The 11,676-nt window shown below is 41.4% G+C and overlaps 1 protein-coding gene across 3 annotated transcripts in view; it reads left to right on the forward strand.

The window, feature by feature from the left end:
* Positions 1-8,509, forward strand: part of KANK1 (KN motif and ankyrin repeat domains 1) — an 82,584-nt gene extending 74,075 nt beyond the window's left edge. For all 3 annotated transcript variants that reach the window (XM_015426067.1, XM_015426083.1, XM_015426076.1), the window contains 4 exons: positions 1,267-1,409; positions 3,275-3,475; positions 5,697-5,795; positions 7,349-8,509. In XM_015426067.1, the coding sequence (XP_015281553.1) occupies positions 1,267-1,409; positions 3,275-3,475; positions 5,697-5,795; positions 7,349-7,414 (509 nt within the window). In that variant the 3' untranslated portion in view covers positions 7,415-8,509. The remainder of the gene's footprint in view (positions 1-1,266; positions 1,410-3,274; positions 3,476-5,696; positions 5,796-7,348) is intronic.
* The last annotated feature ends 3,167 nt before the right edge of the window (positions 8,510-11,676 follow it).

Below are 11,676 nucleotides of genomic sequence, written 5' to 3' on the forward strand. Positions count from 1 at the left end.
TAATGAAGACCTAGTTTTACTTTTAAAATGCTAGCTTATCAATAGGCTGACATTAAATTATTCAGCAATTTGTCAGTTTTTTGTCAGTATTTGGTCAGTTTTTTGGAATTTTGGTCAGTAAAATCAGTATTTTTGACCCTCTGACTAGTTTCCACCCCTGTGATGGTGCTCGTGACTTATTCTAAAAATCCAAAAATGTCCACCACCTCAGCCATAATGGGTAGCTGACTTCAAATTAGTTGGATCAGCTAGATTAGTTGGATCAGCTACCGTCCCTTTGGTGAAGCATATGTAAGCGTTCTCCGTTCTCGCCTTCCTTTGTTGTCCATTTCAGCCTATCCACCACTTCCGAATACTCATCTATTGAGAAATACATGTGTGTTTCATTAAACCTACTGTGACAAAATTTCTACTTACTGTTTATACTGTTTGAATTTTCTTCAATAAATAAATTTTAAAATTAAAAAAAACCCTGATTTTACTGTGCCAGGCATTTTACTGAAGTATACAAGCTCCTTCCACCCCAATATTATTTTAAATAAAAGAAGCACATTCCAGCCTACTGGATAGCAAATTAGTAAGCCCAGTGGGGTCTCTCTGTAAAAATTATGGGGAACAAATGGTAAACTGATGTACTAGGGTTGAACAAAAGCATCAGCATTACTGGTTTCTGGCACTTCCTCAGGGAACTGAATGCATTTGATTCCATTCAACGTCGGAAGCCATTTAATTGGCAAGCATTTTCTGAACCTCCCAGACGTGCCAAAAGCGTTGTTAAAACAATGATGCAGTTCTTTGTGTACCTGTTCTTAAGTGAGGGCAAAACTTGTATGTTTCAGCCAGCATTTCACCATCATTTCACTGTTTTGATGTTGTCCTGTATAAATCTGAAGTTTTCCCTCTTCATGCTTGAAACTTTGGCCAAAAGTTGATTCTGTCCGTAGTTGTGTTCATAGAATTGTTAAATCATTGCTTTTAAATTTAACAGTGCCTTAGCAGTTGCCTGAAGCATGGCTTTGTGCCTTCTGTGCAGCTCTTCTGTCATGCATACAATAAAGAGAGTTGTTTTCTTCACTTGGCTCAAGATCACCCCCCCCCCCCCCCGCTTTTCCCCTTTGGAAGTTCTTCTGAATCATCTTCATTATGTTAAACAATTGCTGTGGATCCAAAAGGCTGCTCTAATAACAGTTTATTCAGTTCTTTTGCACAATTGGTGCTTCTGGGCTTCCAACTTCCTGACGAGACTCTCATCTATTCCCTCTGCAGATGTCTGCAACGTAAATCACCAGAACAAGGCTGGGTATACCCCCATTATGCTGGCTGCTCTTGCAGCTGTGGAGGCTGAGAAAGACATGAGAATAGTGGAAGAGCTCTTTGCCTGTGGAGATGTGAACGCTAAAGCCAGTCAGGTTGGTACTGCTGAATGCAGATTATTCATAGCAATTGAATAGACTTTCATAGAAGACAGAGAATTAGGATTGGTTTTAGGTGTGGCCTGATGGCTAGAAGACTTATGCTGCATCTAGGATTAGTTTTAATTCTGTCCCACTTTATTAGATTGATTTTCAATTGCTTTTTTTGTCATGGTGCCCATTTTATTATAATAGCCAGAGTAATTATCCTGACGTGCATCTCACTGATATACTGTGATAACTGAAATTATTTTAGATCAAATGCTGAATTTATAGTAAGTGCCAGCAGGTTAGTAGTCTCTGATTTGTGTTATATTCATTTTTAATTGTTGTTCCTAAAACAAAATCTTGGAAGAAGACGTAGGCATTATCTGCAAATTTCATTCATAGCACCCCGGTTTTCTCTCTGTATCTTCTGGAGACAATGAATTAATCTATTCATAACTTGCAGCCTGCTTAATTTGTGGCTTGTTAGGAGAGTTTGACCTCTACTGCTCAAACAATTCTAAGTACGAAAGCAGGTAGCCTTAAAGCAGTGGGGCTGTTCTGGAAGTATCCTCATTGTATTTAGGTCAAACTCGCCTGTTCCTTTTCCCAGCTAAACTCAGAACAAAGTGGTTCTGTAAACTGCAAGCAGAACATGGCTGTACACAAACTCTGATATCTTCAGGAAGCCTCAATCCTTGTTTTGCATATTCAGTCAATAAGTTGGCATGTGAACTGATAACAAAGAAATGTGTTTGATGGTTTTGCAGATAAGATGTAGACACCTTTCCTGGAGCATGGTATGAGGACAAGGCTGATGGCTGAGCTAGCATTTGATTTGTGGGGTATATCTGTAGTTATTGATATGAAGCTTGGCTCACTCAGCAGCTGAGGGGGTATCTTTTGATATTATGTCTGTCTTTACTCTGAATTTCTCTGTTTGTTTATTTGTTTAAGAAAAGTCCAATCTTATTTTGGGAATGTGCATACAGAAGCTAGCTATTACTTTACAGTTGCCAGGTCCATTGGACCAGCCAGCGGGAGATGGGTGTGAACTTAACAGGAGTGGGGAGGAAAGAAGCCAGAAATAAATATGATATGCCTACATCACCCGGACGTGATGTAGGCACATCAGGGGTGATGCTCTGGTTTGTGGGTAAAACCTCTATGGTAGAATTAGCTTCTACCAAAGAGTTTTGCCCGAAAACCAGAGCCTCGCCCTCTGACATCACGGATGTGCCTATGTCACTAATGGGTGTTGAGCATGTTGCATTTATTTTTGGATTCTTTCCTGTTTGGGGGGGAATTCCCCCCTGCTGGCTAGGAGGCCAACAGCAGAGAAGACGACCCAAAACTTGGGGGACCCCCGCCCCCAATGGGGGGGGGTGTCTGGCATCTCTATTTTCATCCTTCATGCACATAGTGAAAATCAGTACAACAGAGCCAGCCATGACTACAAATGGGTATTCTGCAAATCTTAGTTTCCTTGCATTTGCAGAAAAATCTTGTTCCCCCCCCCCCAAAGAAATTATGTGTATGTTCTTAAAAAACAACCAGTCATATAATTTCATGTGCAAAGGTAGGAAAAATACTGGCCAGTGTTTGATTGCCATTGTGAGTTGGTGTAGAAACCACAATGCACAATGAACCTGTCTGGAGTTTTGGTGTTGGGCCTTGGAGACATTGTCAGCAGTGAGCGAAGCAGGGAAGTGAAAGAGAAAGAAGGGGAAGGCAACTGTAGATGGAGAGGGGGGCAACTGTGGCCAGGAAAGGAAAGGAGTAACTATTGACACCGTCCTGGGCAGGACTCTGTTGCACTAATCTTTGTTCCAAAGAATGATCAGGGGATAAAATTATTTCATATACTTTGTATGTAGGCTGGTCAAACTGCTCTGATGCTTGCTGTGAGCCATGGTCGAATAGATATGGTGAAAGCTTTGCTGGCCTGTGGAGCAGATGTCAACATCCAGGATGATGAGGGCTCGACTGCCTTGATGTGTGCTAGTGAACATGGACATGTTGAAATAGTTAAACTCTTGCTAGCTCAACCTGGATGTAATGGAACCTTGGAGGACAACGTAAGTTTTTCCACAAGCTCCAAGTACTTCATTTAAATTATATTTGACTCAGTATTCCTTATGAGATAATGGAGGGAGGGGGAAAGAGGTTTGCATCATTACATTCCTATGTAACTTCTACCTGATAGTAAAGAGCCAAATTCCTGATTTCAGGTGTGCTTTACATAAACTTGGCTATTAGTAGTAGAGGGCCTAGTTCAGAGATAGATTGAACCAAAGGACTAACATGGCTGGTAGTAGGAAATTAGGAGGAGGGGCTGGTTACCACCAGTTGCTAGTTCTCTCTTGGTTTGTGTGTACATGCTGGATGAAAAACTACTGTTTCACCACCACCATCCCCTTTGCAGAACGACCTGTTTAACTTACCACTGTTGATAGTATTGTTAGCCATCATATATGAACCATTCAGTACTTGGATGCCAGTAAAAGGTCCCAGAGCCCACACCTAGCAATTCACATTTCACTTTTGCCCACCCTTATGCATGTTTAAGGGATATTTTGCATATTACACCATGCAAATATAACTGTACCAGTTCTGGTTCCCTAGCAAGAGTACCTATATGATACACACTTGAAAACACACGTATATTGCATTCATATACAGTATCTAGTAGGATATGGTCTGAAGGAATGTCAGGCATTGCTGAAGCTTGGCTGAAACCAGTACTTGGGAGAAAGACCATCTAGAAATCCATGTATGCCACCTTGAGATTTGTGCACCTCATGCAGAAAGATTCCTTGGCTCAGGTCAGATGTCTGTTTGTGTCTGGCATAAACCTGGTTACTTGCCAGGGTTGACTTCCCCTTGGCATGCCAAGGTTTATAACAGAAGAGTCAAGCTCAGTTGTGGCTTCGGAGTCTGCCTTTACTAACTGAAGTTTGTTTCCAGCCCAGTAACTGGGGACTCTTAACAAGGAATAAATTATGATTAAAATCCCAATTATTGGGGAATAAACAAACCTTAGTTAGAAGTTGTGATGAAGAGTGGTGTCTTCAGTGTTGCTTGTGAGGAAACAAACCTTAGTTAGAAGTTGTGATGCATTGGAGATAGGCTTAAGAGTGGTGTCTTCAGTGTTGCTTGTGAGGAGACACGAAGGAGCCCAGGACCCTGAGAATTAACCAACTCTGTGAATGTCAGAAACAACCTGAGAAAATTGTTTGCCTGCAACAAGATCCTGAAGTGCTCTGACTTGAATGGATCTCAACTTGTATGTAAACGGTGCCTGAGATCCCTACCCTTGTCCCTTGAAGTGCTTCAATACAAATGTTTCTGTTACGGTCCTTTCCGCACTTGGATCTTATCCCTGGTTTTATCAGAGTTCAACTCGGGGCACAGTACCTTGCATTTATCCCTGTTTATAACAGTATCTGTTTATCCCGGGACAAGTTGTGGGGCAAAACCAGATTGACCTCAAAGTAATGTGGAAACAAAAGTACCCTGGGATAATTACAGGGGTTAACTTGCGTGTAGTGTAGAATGTAAGTTCGGGGACAGGGTTGAACCGGGATTTAAGGTCTAGTGCGGAAAGGACCTTTGAAAACAAAAGGCTAAAGAAGAGCAGGGGAAGTGGCAAGAACGAAAACTCATACTGTAGGAAATTTTTACTGTGGCTGAAATAAAAGCTATATCTGTAAATGTTTCATTAAAGCCATTTCCTCCTCCAGCGGGGAACTAAATGCATTCTTCCACCCTGTAATTCTTACACAGTCTATTATTTCTTTTTGTCAGATTACACATCATCTAGAAAAGGCATAGTTGTAAAGAACAGCCTGCTCTGGGAGGTATTTAGAATTAAAAATGTGGCTGTCCTGTTAACGGGAGTTACCATAGCTAATTCTCATATCTGATTAACATTTATCTCCTCTCCACATATCTACCCCCTCTCATCTTTCCTGAGCAATCTCGTTTTTTTCTTCCTGAAACAAAGTGATAGAATTACTTGTAGCATTCTTCTGGTGATGGTGTGCTCAGCAATAGTACCGCTCCCTTGTTGAGAGAAATTATGAAGCCTCTGGCAGTTGAATTGCCTCATAAAACAGAAGCACAGAGCTTGTCACTTAATTATGAAATGGTTTGTTTCTTTAAGAAAAACAAGATTCATTGTCTTGGCTGGCTGAATAACAGGACCTTTATTTCTGTACCTTGTAATATCTGAGGGTTGTTGCAGTATTTAAAAGGTTTAGATAGACATGTATGCATTAATTGCTTTCTTCTTTTAAGGATGGCAGCACAGCGCTTTCGATAGCTCTTGAGGCAGGGCACAAGGATATAGCTGTTCTTCTCTACGCTCATGTAAACTTTTCCAAAACCCAGTCCCCGGTGAGTATCTCTCCTTATATATAATTGAATAGTGGGTGCCAAAGTTCTAATTCTAAAATGCGCTCCCTTAGTGTATGGCTGATGGCACTGCTCCTCAGCATATATCGCCCCCAATCAGAAGGCAAAGCCCGGGTCCCGCCCACACCACAACTGCTGCGACAACCTGGTCTTTTGCATATGGAAGCTGATTGGACTTAACTCCATTCCACACGTCAAACTCCCCCCCCCCCGCAAGGCAGTTGGAATGTCAGTTGCATATGGAACCTGCTGTATTCTGGGGGTGTGCAGGTCCCAGGTTCATGTTTTAAAAGCAGACTGACACTGTTTGCCCAAAGCCAGAGCACTCTCCCAGAGCCTCTTTCTAGATCTCGTTGTATTTATTTCCACAACGGGCCTTATTTCTAGTATAGCATATTCCACATATTTCAACATTCTTGGATTCTTCCAACCAAATGTCTGCCAACCCCAGCTCATCTCACCCCCAGTAGTTTGAAACTGACTGTTGGTTTATATTCCTTGGCTTTACTCAACTCCCACCTGGCCTTGTTTCATTTACAACATTTACAACCCTCAGTGTAGCAATTCTACTTGAGACATCTTTCATCGGGATGTTTACTCTGTCAAATTAGTGGACTTCTGACTTGTAAGTAAGAAAAAGGACGGGTCTTGCAGTTAGAACTCCTGATAAGGAAGGTGGTTCCTCACTTGACCTCGTTAGACACTGTTATATCTAAAGTGGGAAAACATGAGGTTTTCTCAGGGCTGTGCCACACAACTCAAAACATTACATAGGCCAGAATCGCACTTGGCTGGAATTAAGCGGGTTTTATTGTGAAAGTATGATATCACCATGGCATCATCAGGCCTGCTCCAATAAATTTCAGAGTTTGGGATGCTGAGGATTTGGCAACTCATTGGGCTCAAGCAGATGAGTTGAAGATCACCATGTCATTTCATAGATAAGTTGCAGGTTACAGACTCATGCAGCCTCAGTTTCCCTCAGGGTTGTACAGAAGAGGGGAGATAGCACTTCAGCTGTCAGTCAAGTTTTATTATTTGAAAGCTGGCTGTAGGCTTTGTTGTTAGTATATTAAAGGGAAAACATCCTAGGTGTCAGCACTTCAGCAGCATGCCTAACACTTTCTGCCCATCTCTTGTTGTGTTGCTTCTTTGGCACCCAACTGCCCTGACGCTGGTGAGCTGGCCCCCTTCTAGGAGCTATAGCCAGTTGGAGTCCTGCAGTGCATTCTGAGTCACCAAATTGCTGGAGGGGAATTGCAGGCCACACTGATAGGCATTAATGGGCTGTATTTTGTGCACTGCTGTCTCCGGGGTATCAGTGCTCATTCTTGATGTTTGCTTCTTGCATCTGAGGAACCATGTTCTTTAGCATCCCTCATATTGTTGCATACTTGCACAGTAGATGATGAAGCTGCAATCCAATGAACCTGAACTCAATAGAAGTCTTTGGTAAGCTGAAGGGTCCAGTAGCTTTCTGTAATACGCTTAATTATTTCCTAAATTAACAGCCCTTGTATTTTTTTTATTCTCAGGGAACGCCGAGGCTTGGAAGAAAGCCATCTCCTGCTCCTACCCTTAGAGGCACATTTGATTGCTAGCTACAAATACATATATACTCTCAATGTCCACCTCTCTCAAGCTGCTAGTAGTTACTGTTTTACAGTGACAGATATTGAATGTAATTGTATTGTGCCTGAGCTCACCAGCAATCTGAAAGCAGACAGATTAATACCAATTTGGGGGGGGGGGTTAGGACACTATCCTTGCTGATATTACTTAGCATAAGTGCACCACAGTGTGGCTGCCAGGTGGAATCTTTACATTGCTCCCTGTGGCCACACAGATTAGGCATTCTTTTCCACACTTGCTGCAGGACTGCAAAGGTTTTGTGGTTGTGCATAGAAAACCATCTGATTTTGTGGCAAGATGGTAGATATGTAATACTTGCTGTGTGGGAATAGTTGTAAGAAATTGCCTCTGTGTGGCAGCTGTTGGCCTCTGACTACTTTTACCCATCTTTTCAACCTTCAGGAAATAGCACAGAAATCCTATTTTTCTTTGATGCAGAATATATATCCCCCTGCTATGTTACATACGTTTAAGTGTTTTAAGCTATCTGTTAGCTATGACTATTCCCCACCCCACCCCAACACATCTTGTTGGCTTTTTAAAATGGTGTTCTTAATTAATATTTATGTTTGCTTTTGCTGGGATTGTTGGCATCATAAACATCATTCCGAAATAGTTTAGTTCCATTGCAATGCTTAGTTTAATCTAAAAGGCGGCTACTGCTTACCTTGCCAGCTCTTTGGAATGTTGGCTGGTGGGCTGATGGCTTCACAGTGAAAGACAAGCCACGGTCTCTTCTGAAATAAACGGTTGCTGCCGATTTGTATAGCTTTTATATTGAAGATTAAGAGACAGTATTTTTGACATTTTTATTCCATAATAAAGAAATACATTATACATAACTGTTACTAGGTTTTTATTAACTGTCTACATGATCTCTGAGGTATGTTGGAGGATGCGTAGCAATAATGTTTGCTGTTCATCTCCAGTGGAACCAAACATTGTTCTAGGCATGTCTATATGGAAAACCCTGTCACGTTCACTTCAGTCATATGTATTTAAATGTTTGAAGTGCCTTAGACTCTTGCCATATTTTCAAAATAAAAATTCCTTATGATATTTATTCCTGCCTTTTTGTTGTTGGGTTTTTTTTGGGGGGGGTATTGTTATTTATAGCTCAACTTTCTCAGTGATTCTTAAGGGGGATTGCACAGTGTAAATCAACGCCATCACTAGGAATGGGATATCCAATAAGCAACTGCAGAAATCTAAAACCAAGCAACAATCTAAAAGAAAGGTGAAACAAAGCAAAAGTATTAGCATTATATTTTTAAAAATGCAGAAATTACACAGTAGGGTAAAACATACATTAACAGATAGTACTTACTATACGCAGTAGCATAGTCCATTTCTCTTTATCAAAGAATCTTCCTGAACTGTTCTCTTATAATATAGTCCCATTACCTTTATAAAACTGCCCTCCTGAATAAATCAATTCTGCATATTTTGCAGAATGCCAGGAGAGTGGGAGCCTTCCTACCCTCATTAGGGAGGTTATTTCATAAGGTGGGGGTACAACGGAGAATGCATGTGAACAGGCAGTTGTCGATCTTGCCTGTTTTCACGGTGGCACCTACAGAAGGCCCTGCTCAGGTGAAGCTGTCATGGTGGCGCATAGGAGGAGAGGTGATCCTTATAAAGGGCTTTGTATGTGATTGCCTGTACTTTAAACTGAAGCCAGTAACTGATGGGCAGCCAATGGAACTCTTGCAGAATGGGAGTAATGCATGCCGCATCTAGCTCCTGGTAATAACCGAGCAGCAGCATTTGCACCAGCTGGAATCTCCAAGTTGATTTTGAGAGCAGACCTATATAGAGTACATTGCATCTAGAAATGGATCCAGGTGGCCAAATTGACTAAGTCAAGGTAGGAGGCCCTCTTCTGGGCTAAACTGGGAAGAAAGTAGGCTAAACTGAGTGGTTTTTTGCAGCTGTATTAACTTTTCCAGCAGTAATACTGAATTGAGTGAGTCATCAGGGGTCAGCCAAATCCCATCAAGTAATACTCTTGACTGAGTCATCAGGGGTCAGCCAAATCCCATCAAAGGTGGGATCCATCTTTCCAGCCAGCATTACCTCTGTCTTGTGAGGATTTCATTTCAATTTGTTCACTCTTAGCTACTCTTAGCCACATAACCACAGCAAACAGGTCACATTCAGGACCTCTACCAGGAGGTTTTGATAAGGAGATACAGAGCTGAATGTTGTAAGCATGTTGAAGATGGCCAACCCCCCAAATTATGAATGGTTTCTCCTAAGGGAATTACATAGAGTTGAATAGCATGAGGGGTAGGATTGTGCCCTGTGGTGCCCCACATGGAAGGTTTCACATTGATGACAGCAAGTCTCCAATGGCAACACTTTGAGTCTGGTCTGTGAGGAATGATTTGAACCAGTCTAGAGCCCATCCCCTGGTATCTTCTTCTGGATCCAAGTGCTTCAACAAGATGGCATGGTCTGCTGTATCAAGGCTTTTGTGTACAGTCATCAACTAAAGCCACGACTATTGAAAAGAAAATCACTTCTATTGGTTTTAACCTGAGTGACCTTGTCATCCGGTCAGAGCTTGAGGTCTTTACTTTGCTTAAACAGAGGCTTATTGATATAGAGCTGCAAGAGCTCAGAGCCCTTGCCTCCGGAAGGTGCTCCTCAGTAAGGTGGGCCTATCCCCTTTCTGGTGCTCTACCCTATTACTTTTTCTGTCTGACTTCACCGCAAATGTGGAGAGCTTATCTGTTGGCCCGTCTTAATGTTCTCCCCTCTGCTATTCTTGAGGGGAGATATAAGCAAATTCCTTATTCTGTGGATGTAATAGAAGGTTCTGTGGATGTAATAGAAGTGAAATAGAAACTGTTGAGCACGTACTCTTACACTGTAAATTGTTAAATGACATTCGAGTGGAGTTTATAGAAGCCCCCCTTAGGTTGGTAGCAGGCCAATCGGATAGAATCAAGGTACAATTTCTCCTTGCTTGACGAGATCCGGAGATCATTGAACTGACCGCTAAGTTTCTCCATGGTTTTATAAAACGGAAGAGTGACCCTGATCATATTAATGATTCTTAATTTATAAGTCTAAAAACTTAAGTTTAAAAGTTTAGAATGCCAATTTATTTTATGATTCAGGCATCTTTTGTATGGTCAAATCTAGCTTGTGACAACTTGAGTTAGGCCTGACATAGCCACGGCTATCTATTTTATAATTTCTTTTGGATTGTATTCTTGGGAAATGCTTCTAATATTGTATGCCAATAAAAGGTATTTGAATTGAATTGAACTAAAGCCACGAGAGCCTCTCTGTTCCATAGCCTGGCCTGAAGTCAGACTGAAAAGGGTCCAGAGCTGATGAGTTATCCAAGAAGATCTGGAGTTGGTCAGGAGTTGCTCTCTCAATTACTTTGCTCAGAGAGGGCATATTAGAGACTGGGCAATAATTGGCCACATCATTTTTTGTATGGATGGTTTTTTAAGAGGTGGATAGATAACTGCCTCTTTGAGTGGCTGAAGGAAGGTGTCCTCAGTTAATGATTGATTTACGATAACCACCAAGGGCTTGTTGATGTGGACTTTACATGGTTTTACTCTAATTGAGGGTCCTTAATATCCTTAAGGGTTTAAATAGTTACATCATTTAATTCATTTTATCTATTAATAATTCAAAGAAGACGTGCCCCTGAACTTCTGAATAATTTTCTGGGATGTATAACAGGATTTATTTAAATTAAATTTTTCTTTACAGTAATTTGAGTTACTGTAATACACTTATAATACTTTAATCCCAATATGTGTATACAAAAGCCAATTTTAAAAAAAATGCTTGTAGATCAGCCTGTGTATTTTGATAAATCTTTAGAGACACAGGAAATTAAAACCATACATTAAAACAAATACATCTTGCAGTAACCATATCCTGTTTTACTTAGTTTTATATCATTTCTTTTTAGCAATATTGTTTTTTTCCAATGGTATTTTATTTAAAACATTTATATGCCACCATTCCATCCAAATAGGGTCCCCAAGGCAGCTTCAAACACGTTCCCCCCCCCCGCCTGTCTGTCAGGTGCAGTAGCGAGTGCAGGGTGCTTGAAGCCATGAGGGAGCCCACCCCAGCAGTAACGCCTTAGTGATCCTGCTGACCCAGCCTCCACAATAGCTTGCAATACCCCTCCCCCTTCTACACTGGATAGGCAGCTGGCTGTCAGGTGTAGGAGAGGGGATGGGATACTTACAGC

Source organism: Gekko japonicus, unplaced genomic scaffold, assembly GCF_001447785.1.
Source record: "Gekko japonicus isolate JY-2015 unplaced genomic scaffold, Gekko_japonicus_V1.1 scaffold31, whole genome shotgun sequence".
NCBI classification, from domain to species: domain Eukaryota; kingdom Metazoa; phylum Chordata; class Lepidosauria; order Squamata; family Gekkonidae; genus Gekko; species Gekko japonicus.